This window comes from Coregonus lavaretus, assembly GCF_964263955.1.
Source record: "Coregonus lavaretus genome assembly, contig: HAP1_SCAFFOLD_4002, whole genome shotgun sequence".
In the NCBI taxonomy this organism is placed as follows: domain Eukaryota; kingdom Metazoa; phylum Chordata; class Actinopteri; order Salmoniformes; family Salmonidae; genus Coregonus; species Coregonus lavaretus.
Genome location: NW_028160286.1, coordinates 1 through 17,077, shown reverse-complemented (window position 1 = coordinate 17,077; position 17,077 = coordinate 1). Strand labels below are relative to the sequence as shown.

The following is a 17,077-nucleotide window of genomic DNA, read 5'->3' as shown; positions in this document are numbered from 1 at the left end:
ATGTGTATTATGTACCGGTAGGTAAATTGCATATTGCTGCAGTCATTCATACGGTCGCCCCTGTGAATTGCGCATGCTCCTTGTGTCTCCTTCACTGTGCCCTACCTTTGCCAGGCCGGCAGATGCTAGTTGTGAGAGCGCTAACGTACGCTAGTTTTGACAGGGTGAAGAAGGAACAGTGCTCAGACGCTTTGCAGATATCCATCTCGCCTCCCAACATAAAATCGGTAGCTATGAACAATCTACTGTTGATGTAGCTAATATCAAACATGAATGTTTATTTTTTATAATGCTATTCATCGCATGGATGAATAATTGACAATAAATGTCACTAGTTAGCGCGGTTGTCCAAGGTTAGCCACTGCACCAACTGGGCAACTAGCTAATGTTAGGTAGCTCGCTACAAGGGCCTATTCCAATGTCCATCTGTTGAAGCTAATGTGGTTCACTTGCTAGCTAGCAAATATTACATAATGTTGTTTGGCAAAGTGCTGTCTAATCCAAAGTAGAGTTTTGTTGCAATTAACGATATTAAACTATTTATTTAACGTTTTAAAGGACTAACAGTTTTTTTTTCTCCAAATAAATAGGGGGCGTGTACCATGGTTTTCCCACTGTTAGCTACTGATAACTAGCTAACGTTAGCTTCGTAATTTGGATGTGGCTAACTAGCTGCAATATTTATCAAATTAAGTTCTTAACTGTTATATATAGTACAATTTGTCGTTTTTGGCTTATATTAACTCTTACTGATGCCAGTCATCCCAACGCATCATGCAGATGTAACGTTATGTACGCTATCCAACATTTCAGCTGGCTAACGTTAGCCAGTTTGGCTAACCTGGCTAACCACCACCACTCTGACTCTCCTAAACTGTCCCATCTGCCGTCCTTTGCCAGAAATAGACGGTGCACAAAACATGTTCGCCCGCCACTCGTCTTGCAAACAATAGAACAATGAAAATGTAGTTGTTGAAATTTATTATCTAGCTAGCCAGCTAGGTACTTTTATTTGTGCTGGTGGTGTTATCTTATAGTTATGACCCTCACCTTGGTAACTGATAGCTATGACCCTCACCTTCAAGACAGACTCATCCAGAAAAATGTGTTTTCATCTAGCTAAGATAAGTAGCGTAGCTAACGTTAGCTGTCGTTGCGTGCTGAAATTGGGAGATAATCACCCAAATCAGCCAAGTGGATTAACCAGTGTCCTACTGTTAGCTAGTTGGAAGGATGATGGCATAACATTACACTTGTATTAATTATTAGATGCATCTAGCTAGCTATCTATTATTACTAACCTGACATATTTAGGCTTTGTGACATTTCAAGGTAACTCAAAATAGAAAATTCTATGTAAAAATCAACTAGCAACTTGTTTTCTTAGTTTGGTATTGTGATAACTGCAAATATTGTGTTACAATATGTGCCTGTGCCCACTCCTGTCAACTCACAAGGGCCTAGGTTTGCAAATACTGCAGCCTGTTCTGCAAGCTCCTGTTGTCCGCAGTCAAGAAAATACATGTCACCTCTGACTTCAGTTTATCCTTGAGATGATAGGTTTGGAAACTTGCCTAGAATGGCATGTAAAGCATCTCCTTACGGTTATGTAGGTCAATCAAAGCTATAGGCTAATCCAGTACTGTGTGTGATGCTGGTGTAGGCCTAGGTGGCTTCCTGCCAAGAAGAAACAATCTGTTCTCTAGCTGAGCTCACTCACTGGGAAACCAGTCACATGACCTAGGTACCCAGCCTCCCAGCACTCTGGTTGCCAAGGATATGTGACAGAGCATCTATTCTACACTGATGATTCACTAGGGAAAAATGGCTGCTGCAGGAAAGTAACACTGCAGAACAGTCACTGGCTCACTGCAGTCCTTCTGGACTGCTTTGTGAAATTAACAGTTCTGAGATTTCTAGTGAGAACTTCCAAATCAGTCCTGAGGAAATCATGTCAGCTGTATGCAACATTCTAGAACATCACACACTGAGTCAAGCATTGCAGTGGGACATACAGTTGCGGCCAAATATATTGGCTCCCTTGCACTTTTAAATAATTCCCTATTTCTTCTAAAACTTTGATCACCACACAATGTTATTGGATTTTGCTTTTGGGTTGCTTTGCTACCTCTGATACTGGGGGCATTGAATGTGTGCAAGACATGAAACCAGCAGATTATCAAGGTATTTTGGAGTGCAATGTTCAACCCAGTGTCTAAAAACTGTCTCTCTGTTGATGGTTGTGGGTCTTCCAGCAAGTTAATAACCCCAAAAAATACATCAAAAGCATCTTGAAATGGTTCAAGAAATATCACTGGACTGTTCTGGAGTGGCCAGCGACGATCCAGATCTGAATCACATCCATAACCTACGGCGAGAGCTGAAAACAACAGCAGTTGGTGGAGGGCACCCCTCAAACATTGAAGAATTAGAGCAGTTTGCTGCTAAAAAGTGGGCCAAATTGCCAGTAGAAACGTGCAGCAAGCTCATTGATGGCTACAATAAACATTTGTTGGCAGTTATCTTGGCCAAAGGCTGTGTAAGTACTAGCTATGGGCTGCCGATAACTTTGTCCACGCCATTTGTCTTTATTTTCTCAATTCAAATTGTAAACTTAAGTTTACAAAAATAAAAATGGTTCTGCAATGTTGAAAATCCAATAACACGGTAAGGAGACGTTTTTTTTCTCTCCATTTATAAGAGAAGAAATAGGGAATTATTTAAAAGTGCAAGGGAGCCAATATATTTGGCCGCAACTGTATATGGCTTGCATGTGTTGACTTTCCTGTCTTGTCTCCTCCTCTCCAGGTGCAATGGCTGTTCCTCCTTCATACTCAGACCTGGGCAAGGCTGCCAAGGATATCTTCAGCAAGGGCTATGGTAAGTTACTAACTAAAATATCTTCAGCAAGGGCTATGATAGGTTACGAAATAGTAAAACCATTTGCCCACCTGAACAGTTAGGTTACCTAGGAGAAGCCAAAATTCCACACATGACAATGAATGACAGTCAGAGGAGTTAGCCAAAGCATGAAATAACAGATGAAGTTACTGTTTATAGCCTGGTCGTGCTAGAATTTGAAACACCAAAGTCACCTGGGAATCAGCCAATGTGATACATAAAAATGTTAAGTTGCACTTGGCTGGCGAGGTTATGGACTGTTAGAAAGCAAAGCAAATAGGGATGTAACGATTCACCGATATGCATTTGTCCCTGATTGACATTTTTTAAAGATGCGATTGCATTGGTCCACGGACCCCAAACGGATAAAAACGTAGCATGCATCGGTCAGAAAATCAATTAAAACGTTACGAATCGCTAATTCACAAAATATTTGCTCATATTACGTTCTACCTTCCGAAAATACCTAATATTTTGTGACACCTAATGCATCTTCTCCTTGAGTGTCGAACTAAGCATGTAACTGTGTTAGCCTACCATTTGAAGTATCTTATTAGGCCCATGTGGTCTAAAAAGGAAGGAAAATAAAATCATGAGGATCCACTTTTATATACAATATACTGACGCACAGACAGCGCGTTGTGCAAACAAAACAACCCTCGCAATATCAACTGGAATTTTTTATTTATTTCACCGTTATTTAACCAGGTAAGCCAGTTGAGAACAAGTTCTAATTTACAACTGCGACCTGGCCAAGATAAAGCAAAGCAGTGCGATTAAAAACAACAACACAGAGTTACATATGGGGTAAACAAAACATAAAGTAAAAAATACAACAGAAAATATATATACAGTGTGTGCGAATGTTGTAAATTATGGAGGTAAGGCAATAAATAGGCCATAGTGCAAAATAGTTACAATTTCGTATTAACACTGGAATGATAGATGTGCAAAAGATGATGTGCAAATAGAGATACTGGGGTGCAAAATAAATAACAATATGGGGATGAGGTAGTTGGATGGGCTAATTTCAGAATGGCTGCGTGCAGGTGCAGTGATCGGTAAGCTGTTCTGACAACTGACGCTTAAAGTTAGTGAGGGAGATAAGAGTCTCCAGCTTCAGAGATTTTTGCAGTTCGTTCCAGTCATTGGCAGCAGAGAACTGGAAGGAATGGCGGCCAAAGGAGGTGTTGGCTTTGGGGATGACCAGTGAGATATACCTGCTGGAGCGCAGACTAGGGGTGGGTGTTGCTATGGTGACCAGTGAGCTAAGATAAGACAGGGATTTGCCAAGCAGTGATTTATAGATGACCTGGAGCCAGTGGGTTTGGCGACGGAGTTGGAGGCTACGGAAGGAGTGTTGTATGGCATTGAAACTGGTTTGAGGTTTGTTAACACAGTGTCCAATGAAGGGCCAGATGTATACAAAATGGTGTCGTCTGCGTAGAGGTGGATCTGAGAGTCACCAGCAGCAAGAGCGACATCATTGATATACACAGAGAAAAGAGTCGGCCCGAGAATTGAACCTTGTGGCACCCCCATAGAGACTGCCAGAAGGTACGGTGGGATTCGAAATGGTCGGTGATCTGTTTGTTAACTTGGCTTTCGAAAGGCAGGGCAGGATGGATATAGGTCTGTAACAGTTTGGATCTAGAGTGTCACCCCCTTTGAAGAGGGGGATGACCGCGGCAGCTTTCCAATCTCTGGGGATCTCAGACGTTACGAAAGAGAGGTTGAACAGGCTAGTAATAGGGGTTGCGACAATTTCGGCGGCTAATTTTAGAAAGAAAGGGTCCAGATTGTCTAGCCCAGATGATTTGTAGGGGTCCAGATTTTGCAGCGCTTTCAGAACATCAGCTGTCTGAATTTGTGTGAAGGAGAAGCGGGGGTGGGGGGGGGCATGGGCAAGTTGCAGCGGAGAGTGCAGAGCTGGTGGCCGGGGTAGTGGTAGCCAGGTGGAAAGCATGGCCAGCCGTAACAAAATGCTTGTTGAAATTCTCGATTATTGTAGATTTATCGGTGGTGATAGTGTTTCCTAGCCTCAGTGCAGTGGGCAGCTGGGAGGAGGTGCTCTTATTCTCCATGGACTTTAGTGTCCCAACACTTTTTGGAGTTAGTGCTACAGGATGCACATTTCTGTTTGAAAAAGCTAGCCTTTGCTTTCCTAACTGCTTGTGTAAATTGGTTCCTAACTTCCCTGAAAAGTTGCATATCGCGGAGGCTATTTGATGCTAATGCAGTACGCCACAGGATGTTTTTGTGCTGGTCAAGGGCAGTCAAGTCTGAGGAGAACCAGGGGCTATATCTGTTCTTACTTTTGAATTTTTTGAATGGGGCATGCTTATTTAAGATGGAGAGGAAAGCACTTTTAAAGAACAACCAGGCATCCTCTACTGACGGAATGAGATCGATATCCATCCAGGATACCTGGGTCAGGTCAATTAGGAAGGCCTGCTCGCTAAAGTGTTTTAGGGAGCGCTTGACAGTGATGAGGGGTGGTCGTTTGACCGCGGACCCGTTACGGACGCAGCCCGTATTACATGGGTAATTACTGAACCTTTTGTTGAAAAAAAATATATTTGAATTGGAAGAGACTGTCACTGGCAAACATGGTTACAGACCCAACAACATTTATATAGTATGTCCTCCTCGTCAAGAAAAGCACATGAGCTAATTATAATACACAAAGTAAGCAAAACAATGAAATCATTCCAACATTGCTTAAAAGGATGAATGAGATGGACCTATATAAGCAAAAGGCCTATAACAATTGAGATGGACAAACTATGGCATAAGGGAACGATGAGCGGATAAGAGGCAATCCGTAATTTCGATTAAGACATTAATGAGCGAGCTAAGATGGATGTAGTCAATAACTATTTGTTCAACACTTTTGAAATGGATAGCGACAGAATTCAGAACATGGGCAGTTTTTCTTTTTTTGAATTTTACCCCCTTTTTCTCCCCAATTTCGTGGTTTCCAATTGGTAGTTACAGTCTTGTCCCATCGCTGCAACTCCCGTACGGACACGGGAGAGGCGAAGGTCGAGAGTCGTGCGTCCTCCGAAACACAACCCAACCGAGCCGTTCTACAGTATTCTTCCTGTACACCAAGTCAGAACTGTAGGATAAATGAAGGGGCAAAGAAAGCTCTGACAATATTCGATGACATTTCTCTAAAACAGGCTCACTGTTGTTGTACTGTGCTCACTTGAAGTCCTTCTTGTGGGCACATTTTGTCATCAAAGTCTGGCATTCTCTGGGTTTATGTTGCTTTCAAGACAACTGGGAACTCTGGGGGTGGGGGAATTAAAATTAAAATAAAGGCCCGAGTTCTGACTTGGAGTTACGAGTTAGATGACCTTTCAAAACGTATTTTCCCAGTCGGAGCTCGTTTTTTTCAGACTTCCCAGTTGTCTTGAACTCACTGAAGTCATGCTGGATTGACAGCATGGCCAATGTATTCAACCTTTTCTGGCCCATGGTGTTGCGTGTGAATGTTTATATTTTTAAGCTTGGAAAAGAGACCTTTTCAGACAATGTTTTAAATCCTTAAACCCAGACTTGGACCACACACCCTCTCCACCGAATAGCAGGCAGGGGAAGCAAAATAGGGATTGCTTTGCAAAGCTTGCAGTTAGCCATGGATTCCTTCCAAACCACTCATTGTTGAATTTGCGATTTCCGTCTTGTTGTGTAATGTTTATGGCCAATGAGCACCGATACGTTTTATCTATCATTTCTCTTCATAGGACAAGGATTGAAAAGGATTTGCCAGTAGATTGTTGACGTGATTAATGATGACTGCTTGCTAGCTAAGATTTTGAAAGTATGATGTTGACATGATCAGTCCAATCAAAGCTATGGTAGATATAATGTGATTTGATGTCATTTTATCTGTGGCCAATGACCTTGAGCCTTCTTGGATAGGCACTTCTAATGTAAATCTATAGCAGCACCCAAGGGGGCTTGAACTGCCTAGCTCTCCCTGTAAATTCATAGTGTCCCCATGAGTGACAGAACACTGAGCCAATCACGGCGCAACTAGAGAAGATTACCAACGCCTACGCTCTGTATTTTCATCTGGCTGCCCCTCCACCACAGAAAGCACTGAGCTAGGCTGAAACACCTGCATTTTGGAGCTGCCTTACTCAAGAAAGCAAAAAGAGACCATGTTTGTATGCAGCTTTATTCACTCAATAAATTTGTTTTTACATTGTTTGCAAACTGATATGTGACACGAATTAATACCAACAACCCCCCCCCCCCCCCCCCCCCCCCCCCACTGCACTGCATGGACAAAGCGGTAGGAGAAAAGAAGATCACTAAACTTCCAAACAGTCAAAACCATTTGATAATGAGATGGGGGTGAAATCCAAAGTTATGCTATATATTCATTGGCAATGTCAGCAAATGTATATTGATTTTACTAGCTCAAACACGTAATCTGCAAAAATGACAAGTTCGTTAGTGGGTGATTGTGATTTCAGAACCAAAGTGAGGGGACAAAAAACATGCTACATTGCCCCCCCCCCTCCCCCCCCCCCCCAATCTGATAGTGGTAGATGTCGAGTCTCCCTTATGGCTCAGCTCAGGTGCCTCCATAGTACATACACCATAGACATACATAATTTACACACACACACACTACATACATCATTTCACGGTAAGGTCTATCTATACCTGTTGTATTAGGCGCATGTGACAAATAAAATTTGATTTGATAGACATACATCATAGACATGCATAATTTACACACACACACAGAAGTCAGCTCAGACAGATCGAGCTCAGAGGTCCATTTTATGAGCTCCATCAGCAGCAGAATATAATTTAGAATGGAAAGTTAATGGCTAACACTTTATTTTAAGGGTCCATAATGGACCATTTATAATGCATTTATAAGGTATTTACAAACCGTTTGCTCACCATTTATTTATCATTACTCACATGTGTAAATGTTAGTAAGCTAGTTATTCACACGTTTATATATATTTCCTTAAACATCCTGTGTTGTGTGATTTGTTCTTTTACCAGGTACTGCAGGAATGTCTACCAATAGCATTCATCTTTTTGTGAGAAATTATACTGGTCACTCAAAACATATATAAAGTATAAATACCACTCACTTCAGATTAGGGACTGCAAAAATACTTTACTAATGATTAGTCAATTGTTTATTAATGTGGGAGTAATGATTAATAAATGGTGAACACCCAATTTATAAATGCTTTATATAAATGGTTTATTATGGACCCTTCAAATAAAGTGTTACCAATGTGGGGTAAATGTGTGTTTATGCAACAAAAAAATTTAAAAAAATAAAATGCAACAAATGTTAGTGCATCGAATCGCATGGAACCGAAGTCGTACTGAATCGTTTCAAACTAAAGCGTATTGTTCCTCTATCGTGTTGGAGCCCATGTATCTAGAAACGTATCGAATCGTCTTGAAAGGGAAAGATGCACATCCCTGATGATGATGTAACTCAATGCATCATAAACCAATTGTCATTGTTTTATGACTCTACGAGTCTGCTCAAATGTACCCGTAGCTCGTCAAACTCTTGTTTAACCCTCAAGGCTTCGGCATCGTGAAGCTGGACCTGAAGACCAAGTCTCAGAGCGGAGTGGTGAGTCTTCTGTTTCTGTCCTCCCGCTTTGTACTTCCCTCTCTCTCCCCCCTCCTCCACGTTCCCACCTGCTCTGCCTCGGTTGCAATTTCTCTCTGTTAATGTTAATGATAATCAATCATGAACATTAATTCTTGCTTAGTAGAACATCTTAGTAGAATATATTTTTCTTTCTCTGAGGAAAAAGTAGATTGTGATTCTGTGACTGTAATTTTATGAATAACTTATCTCCCTCTCTCTATAGTACAGTAATAACGACCCTTCTAACTGTCTGTAATTCTGAGCTCTAAGGTTCACAGGTTGCTAGGTGATGTTACTGGCTCTGCTTGGCTTTATGCTTCAGGATAAAGAGATATGACAGGCCGTGTGTGTGTGTAAGACTGTGTGTATGTATGTGTGTGTGTGTGTGTGTGTGTGTGTAAGACTGTGTGTGTGTGTGGGGGGGGCCTGTTTGTCTCCATATCTGCCTATCCTAACCCCTGCTATGTCCCCCTGCCTCCCCGCTGCGTCCTGGACTGCTCTCTATTGTAGATGGTAAGACTCCCTCCCACAGTGTGCTGATGTCTCTGTATGTACAACATGATACGTGCTGGAAGATGCAGCGACAGACTCTGATTTCACTGTTAAATCTTATATCCAGCGGATGGTACTGTTAGTCTGTTTGCATCTTCATCACTGTCCAGTGAATATTATAATTATTTAACATTTTTGTCTCCGTCCAACTAATTTACATGTATTTCACATCCATTTAAATAAAAAATAAAAATATGCCATTTAGCAGACGCTTTTATCCAAAGCGACTTACAGTCATGCGTGCATACATTTTTTTTTGTGTATGGGTGGTCCCGGGGATCGAACCCACTACCTTGGCGTTACAAGCGCCGTGCTCTACCAGCTGAGCTACAGAGGACCACACATTTCATTGTCTATCTGAATTCACTGGTGTCAGTGATAACATTTTCATCAATGTTGTGGTCCAAATAATGTTTTAATTCTTGTCTCTTCAACTAATTTAATTTTGTCATCCATTTCTTTGTCCAGCTTCAACCACTGACTGTGCCACTCACTGCTTTGCTGCACCTACACTACATGACCAAAAGTATGTGGACACCTGCTCGTCGAACATCTCATTGCAAAATCATGGGCATTAATATGGAGTTGATCCCCTCTTTGCTGCTATTACAGCCTCCACTCTTCTTGGAAGGCTTTCCATTAGTTGTTGGAACATTGCTGTGGGGACTTGCTTCCATTCAGCCACAAGCATTAGTGAGGTTGGGCACTGATTTTGGGCGATTAGGACTGGCTCGCAGTCGGCGTTCCAATTCATCCCAAAGGTGTTCGATGGGGTTGAGGTCAGGGTTCTGTGCAGGCCAGTCAAGTTTTTTCCACACCGATCTCAACAAACCATTTCTGTATGGACCGCGCTTTGTGCACGGGGCCATTGTCATGCTGAAACAGGAAAGGGCCTACCCCAAACTGTTGACACAAAGTTGGAAGCACAGAATCTTCTAGAATGTCATTGTATGCTGTAGCGTAAAGATTTCCCTTCATTGGAACTAAGGGGCCTAGCCCGAACCATGAAAAACAGCCCCAGACCATTATTCCTCCTCCACCAAACTTTACAGTTGGCACTATGCATTGGGGAAGGTAGCGTTCTCCTGGCATCAGCCAAACCCAGATTCGTCCACCGGACGGCCAGATGGTGAAGCGTGATTCATCACTCCAGAGAATGCGTTTCCACTGCTCCAGAGTCCAATGGTGGCGAGCTTTTCACCACTCCAGCCAACGCTTGGCATTGCACATGGTGATTTTAGGCTTGTGTGCGGCTGCTCAGCCATGGAAACTCATTTCATTAAGCTCCCGACGAACAGTTATTGTGCTGACGTTGCTTCCAGAGACCGTTTGGAACTCGGTAGTGAGTGTTGCAACCGAGAACACACTATTTTTGCGCACTACGCGCTTCAGCACTCGCCGGTCCCATTCTGTGTACTTGTGTGGCCTACCACTTCGCGGCTGAGCCGTTGTTGCTCCTAGATGTTTCCACTTCATAATAACAGCACTTATTTGACGGGGGCAGCTCTAGTAGGGCAGAAATCTGACAAACTGACTTGTTGGAAAGGTGGCATCCTATGACAGTGCCATGTTGAAAGTCACTGAGCTCTTCAGTATGGGCCATTCTACTGCCAATGTTTGTCTTTTGAGATTGCATGGCTGTGTGCTCGATTTTATACACCTGTCAGCAACGGGTATGGCTGAAATAGCCGGATCCACTAATTTGAAGGGGTGTCCACATACTTTTGTATATACAGTGTATATATCTGCTAGTGTTTCTGTCTATCCTTCCTCCTACCCACCTTTCCACCCTCCTTACCTTGCATCCCTCACTTTCTCCGCACCTTTTCATCCTCTCTTACCTGTAATCTGTTTTCTATGTTTCTTCTCACATAGTTCATTAATCATTCAGGGTGTCCTCTTCTGCAGTCAGCAAAAAACTGCCCTTTTCACTAATCTGCTCTTCTAGATCCCTCTCTCTCTCCCTCTTACTCACTCCCTCAGTCTTTTCAAACTATTTGACCACAACTTTCTCTCCGCCACACACCATCTCTTGCCTCGCACATTTTCCCACTCTCTCTTTTTCTCTCACTCTCTCCCTCCCTCTCTTCTCTCCCCCTTAGGAGTTCAACACGTCAGGTTCCAGTAACACAGACACGGGGAAGGCAGCTGGTAACCTGGAGACCAAGTACAAGATGAAGGAGCTGGGCCTGAGCTTCAACCAGAAGTGGAACACTGACAACACCCTGGCTACAGAAGTCACTGTGGAGGACCAGCTTGCTCAGGGACTCAAGGTGGCTCTGGACACATCCTTCGTACCAAACACAGGGTGAGAGAGGGACATCAAACTGTTAACTAACTACATACCAAGTTATTCCTTTTGACAAAAAAAATATGAAATTATTTAGGATTTATTTATTGAATATGTTATCACCTTTCCTTTTTTGGAATATCAAGGATCAGATATGAAAGGATATTTGTTGGATGTCAAATTTTCCTGTCTCTTCTCCATCTGTCCTCAGCAAAAAGAGTGGCAAGCTGAAGACTGGCTACAAGCGTGACTTCCTTAATGTGGGCTGTGACGTCGACTTCGAGGGTCCCATCATCCACGCAGCCGCAGTGGTGGGCTATGAGGGCTGGCTGGCCGGGTACCAGATGGCCTTTGACACGGCCAAGTCCAAACTGGCCCAGAACAACTTCGCCCTGGGATACAAGGCTGGAGACTTCCAGCTCCACACCAATGTGTGAGTATCTCAATGCAGTGGATCTTGGCTAGAAACACTGGTTTTGTTTTTGAGTGAGTCATCAGATATGTTGAAATGTGTTGGATGGTAAAGTTTGGGAACCGTGGCCGCCGTTGCCCTGTGTCTCTCTCAGTAGTAATGGTATAGAGGTTAGAGTAGGGAGGAGTTTCTGTTGCCCCCTCTCTCTTTCAGTAACGACGGAACAGAGGTTAGGGGGTTCCACCCACCAGAAGGTGTCTAGGAGTATGAACTAGGGGTTGATTTGGGCAAGTCTGTAACTGTTAACCACTCTCTCTCCTCTCTCAGTAACGATGGGACTGAGTTTGGAGGTTCTATCTACCAGAAGGTGGATGACCAGCTGGAGACGGCGGTCACTCTGGCCTGGACGGCCGGCAGCAACAACACACGCTTCGGCATCGCAGCCAAATACGCTCTGGACAAAGACGCTTCCCTGTCTGTGAGTAACACACACACACTTACGTTTACACACACGTTCCATTTACACACTTTACCCTAGCGGGACTTCAGCCCTTTACCCTAGCGGGACTTCAGCCCTTTACCCTAGCGGGACTTCAGCCCTTTACCCTAGCGGGACTTCAGCCCTTTACCCTAGCGGGACTTCAGCCCTTTACCCTGGCGGGACTTCAGCCCTTTACCCTAGCGGGACTTCAGCCCTTTACCCTAGCGGGACTTCAGCCCTTCACCCTGGCGGGACTTCAGCCCTTCACCCTGGCGGGACTTCAGCCCTTCACCCTGGCGGGACTTCAGCCCTTTACCCTGGCGGGACTTCAGCCCTTTACCCTGGCGGGACTTCAGCCCTTTACCCTGGCGGGACTTCAGCCCTTCACCCTGGCGGGACTTCAGCCCTTCACCCTGGCGGGACTTCAGCCCTTCACCCTGGCGGGACTTCAGCCCTTCACCCTGGCGGGACTTCAGCCCTTCACCCTGGCGGGACTTCAGCCCTTCACCCTGGCGGGACTTCAGCCCTTCACCCTGGCGGGACTTCAGCCCTTCACCCTGGCGGGACTTCAGCCCTTCACCCTGGCGGGACTTCAGCCCTTCACCCTGGCGGGACTTCAGCCCTTCACCCTGGCGGGACTTCAGCCCTTCACCCTGGCGGGACTTCAGCCCTTCACCCTGGCGGGACTTCAGCCCTTCACCCTGGCGGGACTTCAGCCAGCCCTTTACAATTCATTCAGATTTACACGCTAACACACGTTCTCTGGCTGTCTCTAACTGTGTCTCCCCCTGCAGGCCAAAGTGAACAACGCCAGCCTGATTGGAGTCGGTTACACCCAGAGCCTCAGGCCAGGTGAGTAACTATCACAACAGACAATATTGTGATCTAAGCACAACCATCATGTTAGGTCTAGCTGTAGTGTTTTACATCTCCAGTAATATTATTCTCCTCTGTGCGTGTAGGTGTGAAGGTGACTCTGTCAGCCCTGATCGATGGGAAGAACTTCAACACTGGCGGTCACAAGGTTGGCCTGGGCTTCGAGCTGGAGGCATAGAGCAGGAACAAGACCCACCAACCAAGAGAAGAGCCCAGAACCAATCACCCCCCCCATTCCCAACCACATCCTACCACAGCCCTTATCCAAAACCATCGTCATGTAGCCTCTCCATTCCTGCACCTCTCTGTCACACACACCGGAGCCCCTTTACACACACACACACAGAAAAACACACATTAAGTGTTTTGGCAGGAATAGTCAAACCCGTGGCAGCCATGTCCGTCATGACTAAAGTAACTAAATAACCTGAATGAATACTGAGAGAGGGCGAGAGAGACATTCTGTAATGTCATGGCCGTTATATTCTAGTCCTCTGGTTTAGATAGTTAGATACCACTACTGTTCATCTTGTTTTAAAGGAAGTGTTTCAGTCTTAGAGGGGAAAGGCAGGCACAGAAGATGGATACCTCCCCTTTAACTGACGTTGTACAGGAACGCTGTGGCTAAGTTTTATCACCTTACTGGTAACTGAAGAGTCACTATTTGTTATATCACAGTAGGAGGTTGGCGGAGTAGTCTTTGGTAAACTTGTAGCTCATGTATGCTTATGTACGTATATATTCCCCTTCGTCATTCATTGTAAACATGTCTGAATGAATATCGGGAGTAGAACAGAAGGCTTAGTAAGAATGGAAGCATTTGAAGCCCAGTGTTCTCTTGGTAAAAAAATAGTGTCTGTCTTTCTTTTGTATTGGTTTAAGTATCAACTGTTGTTGTTGTGCTGTTGTCAGTCGTGGACCATGGTATCAGTTAAACCAGGTGTGATTTATGATGTTTTAGTGATTTTGGATATTATGTACGACTTCAATTGTATGTTTTCATATCACGGACATAAACCGTTGAGTTGGTTTTGGTCAGGCTGGGTGGAAAGAGACAGGTTAAAGCCAGAAGAAACAGGGTTGGAGTAAGACCTATCTCATTTCAGCCAATTTCTATTTCAATTCCTAATTTGACTGAACTGAGATTTAATTGAGCCCAACCTTGACGGAATCAACCATTTCACCACCACTACTGTCTGCTGTTACTGTAACTGCACTGAACAATAGAGGAGTCTGCAGAAGAGTTTGAGGAAGATTTTAGCGAAGGACCTGTTAGGAGTATTGTCAGCTGAATGCAGTTTTACATTCTATGTTCCAAAACTCTAAAATATTTTCCTCTCCTTTGCTCTGTTGCCACGCTTCTGTATATGCCAGCTGGTAGGTGAAAATAATATAGTGGAATCTTCCAGTAGGTTAGAATAGGTGGCATTTCTACAGTGTTGCTTTCATCTATCTAGTTAAGATCTGTGGTCAAATGAAGAGGGACGTTGACATGATGCCATTTGAGAGGATTTTGAGCGACTCCGAAGTTAGAATTTCTGTTCAGGGATTCCGTTTAGTCTGTTCTAAAATGAGAATCTTGCGCCTGTTCTAAAATGAGAATCTTGGCGCAATTCTAGAATGTTGTTGTTGCTTTGGACCTACACCCCTTCCTGGCTGTCATTGGTCCCGTCGGGAGCCAATCAACACTCCCTGTCATTCCCACTCTCTGTACATATTATGCATATTCTCCTCTGAGTTTCAACACTCCTATGGTCAGAAAACACTTGAAGGGATCATGTCAGAGGCCGTTGTGTAGAACTCAACTGTCCCCCTTTCCTTTACCAAGTCATTAACCAGGTATCTATTTATATTTGTTTTCTTTCCATTTGTTGGAATTATAATTCTGAATCTCTTTCATTTTGTGTGTTTGGATACAGTACCAAATTTTTTCCAACCTCAAGTAATGGAATTCTAATAAATAAACACATTGACTTGATGATGTCATGTCTTTTGTTTCTCAGAAGACATGAGCATATTTTCATGGTCTGTTAACACTGAAGTAAGAATAGTTGTGATAGGGACTACAAATATGTAAAATACTGCATCACATTTTCCTGAGCTGCTCTTGGCCCTGCAGTTATCATTGCCACAGCCAGACTCATTTGGTCCAATCACTGGTCCAATCACTTCTCTCATCCTCTATTGGGAGTGGGTCTGTGGATTACCGACAGTAGTTTGACTAACAGCATCGTGGGAGAATGGGCACAGCGGTGTTTCACCATTACAACTCCTGATTGTGACTCTTCACTCTGCAGGCTAGGATATTATCCAAACCTCACCAACATGGTAATTATCTATTCATCCAGTAACCAAGGGGCTCGTTTAGGAGGTTTTAGTTACAGAATGTAGAAAAAATATGATTATCAGACATGATTAGCCTTCATCATGGAGATACTCCTCATTTTCAGACATACACTTTTTTGTTTTTTCAATGATGGTTCTGGCTAGCAACGTTGGCTTTGTTTGCTTGATGGATCATAAGATACACCAAAGGCTATGGACCCGAATAGTTTTTGGAACACCACTGACTGTCCAGAACTGTCTTTTCTCAGAAGACATGTCTCTCTCATCTATTCACAACATTCCCCTGCAGTTCAAAGTCTCTCATAGCAGGTTGACCCTAGCTACCACCTGTTTACAACCTGTCCGGGCGTACACGCGGCCCCCTACCACAGGGTAATACTCTATCTCCCCCGCCAGCCTCTCAACGTTGGTACGGTCCGGGTAGAACCCCTCCCTTGTCATCTCATCCAGGAAGCACTCCATCACGTGACCTTTCTCCAGCAGGGTCATTGGTAAGAGTTCAGCTTCCGCCCACAGTGGGTGGAGCTTCACCAGAGTGTTGCGCAACAACGGATTCAGCTCCTTGACGAGTTTGCCGTGGTGTGCAGATGCGGTCATCATGGAGTCGCTGGAGGAGTTGTACAGCAGGTGCATGGTGATGTGGGTGTGTCCTTGGTTGCTAAGGAACAGGTAGACTGCGTTCAGGTATTCGTTGGAGCGGTTTGAGCGGACCAGGTCACTCAGTGCATCAAGAAGCTCTGGGTAAAGGTGCTCTGCTTCGTCAAAGATGAATAGAGGAATTTTCTCCTCCTCCTCTGCTCTCAGCGCTATCTCCGACACTAAGATCGACAGGGCTCGGGCGCAGCGCCAGGCGTCGTCCTCCAGGGGGCAGTGGTGCAACACAAAGTACTGTAGAACCAGGGGCTCCCCCACCACCGAGCGGAAGTGCCCAGCCAGGAGTCGTCCTACGTGGCTCTTCCCCACGCCAATGGGTCCGTGTAAGGAGAGGACCAGGGGTTTACTGTGGACATACGTAGAGAGGTAGTCTCTGAGCTGGGCTAACAGAGCATCCATCGCCCCCTGCTGGCCAAACACCTCCCTACACAGAGTCTTCTCTAATCCCCCCAGGTCATACTTCAGGACGTGGTCGTCAAGGTTCTCTATGGCATTATACACCTGGCGTGAGGGAGGATAGAAAGTACACAATATGAGACAAACACTGACAGAGAGGAGGATGATGATGAACGGGCCTCCTGTAGCTCAGTTGGTAGAGCATGGCGCTTGCAACGCCAGGGTTGCGGGTTCGATTCCCACGGGGGGCCAGTATAAAAAAAATAGCATGCACTCACTAACTGTAAGTCGCTCTGGATAAGAGTGTCTGCTAAATGACTAAAATGTAAGATGAACCTCTCTCACACACATACACATTCACTCATTACCTGGAAGAAGAGGATGGTGCAGAGGAGGAAGAGGCAGATCTTTGCTCGGCTGTGTTCCTGTACGACGGGGGCCCTGCGCCCCCCTCCACTGGGGAACATGACCCGCCGCGACTTCTTCTTCTTCATCTTTAGGAAGAGCGACGAGAAG

General features: G+C 44.6%; 2 protein-coding genes across 2 annotated transcripts; one reads left to right on the top strand and one right to left on the bottom strand.

Annotated features, from left to right (window-relative positions):
* Window positions 1-117: 117 nt before the first annotated feature.
* Window positions 118-15,143, top strand: LOC311121948 (non-selective voltage-gated ion channel VDAC2-like). Its single transcript, XM_084196377.1, has 8 exons — window positions 118-227; window positions 2,809-2,880; window positions 8,484-8,533; window positions 11,209-11,414; window positions 11,608-11,829; window positions 12,136-12,286; window positions 13,084-13,141; window positions 13,252-15,143. The coding sequence occupies exons 2-8, from the start codon at window positions 2,814-2,816 to the stop codon at window positions 13,341-13,343; spliced, it is 846 nt and encodes a 281-aa protein (XP_084052503.1). The 5' UTR covers window positions 118-227; window positions 2,809-2,813; the 3' UTR covers window positions 13,344-15,143.
* Window positions 15,144-15,526: 383 nt separating this feature from the next.
* Window positions 15,527-17,071, bottom strand: LOC311121946 (torsin-4A-like). The gene is made up of 2 exons (XM_084196375.1): window positions 16,930-17,071; window positions 15,527-16,666 (listed from the first exon to the last, which is right to left on the bottom strand). The coding sequence occupies exons 1-2, from the start codon at window positions 17,053-17,055 to the stop codon at window positions 15,812-15,814; spliced, it is 981 nt and encodes a 326-aa protein (XP_084052501.1). The 5' UTR covers window positions 17,056-17,071; the 3' UTR covers window positions 15,527-15,811.
* Window positions 17,072-17,077: the final 6 nt, after the last annotated feature.

Coding starts and splice junctions, on each gene's coding strand:
- LOC311121946 (XM_084196375.1), bottom strand. CDS start 17,055: ATGAAGAAGAAGAAGTCGCGGCGGGTCATGTTCCCCAGTGGAGGGGGG. Junction 16,667..16,929: donor GCACCATCCTCTTCTTCCAG/GTAATGAGTGAA, acceptor CCCTCACGCCAG/GTGTATAATGCCATAGAGAA.
- LOC311121948 (XM_084196377.1), top strand. CDS start 2,814: ATGGCTGTTCCTCCTTCATACTCAGACCTGGGCAAGGCTGCCAAGGAT. Junction 8,534..11,208: donor CCAAGTCTCAGAGCGGAGTG/GTGAGTCTTCTG, acceptor TCTCCCCCTTAG/GAGTTCAACACGTCAGGTTC. Junction 11,830..12,135: donor TTCCAGCTCCACACCAATGT/GTGAGTATCTCA, acceptor CTCCTCTCTCAG/TAACGATGGGACTGAGTTTG.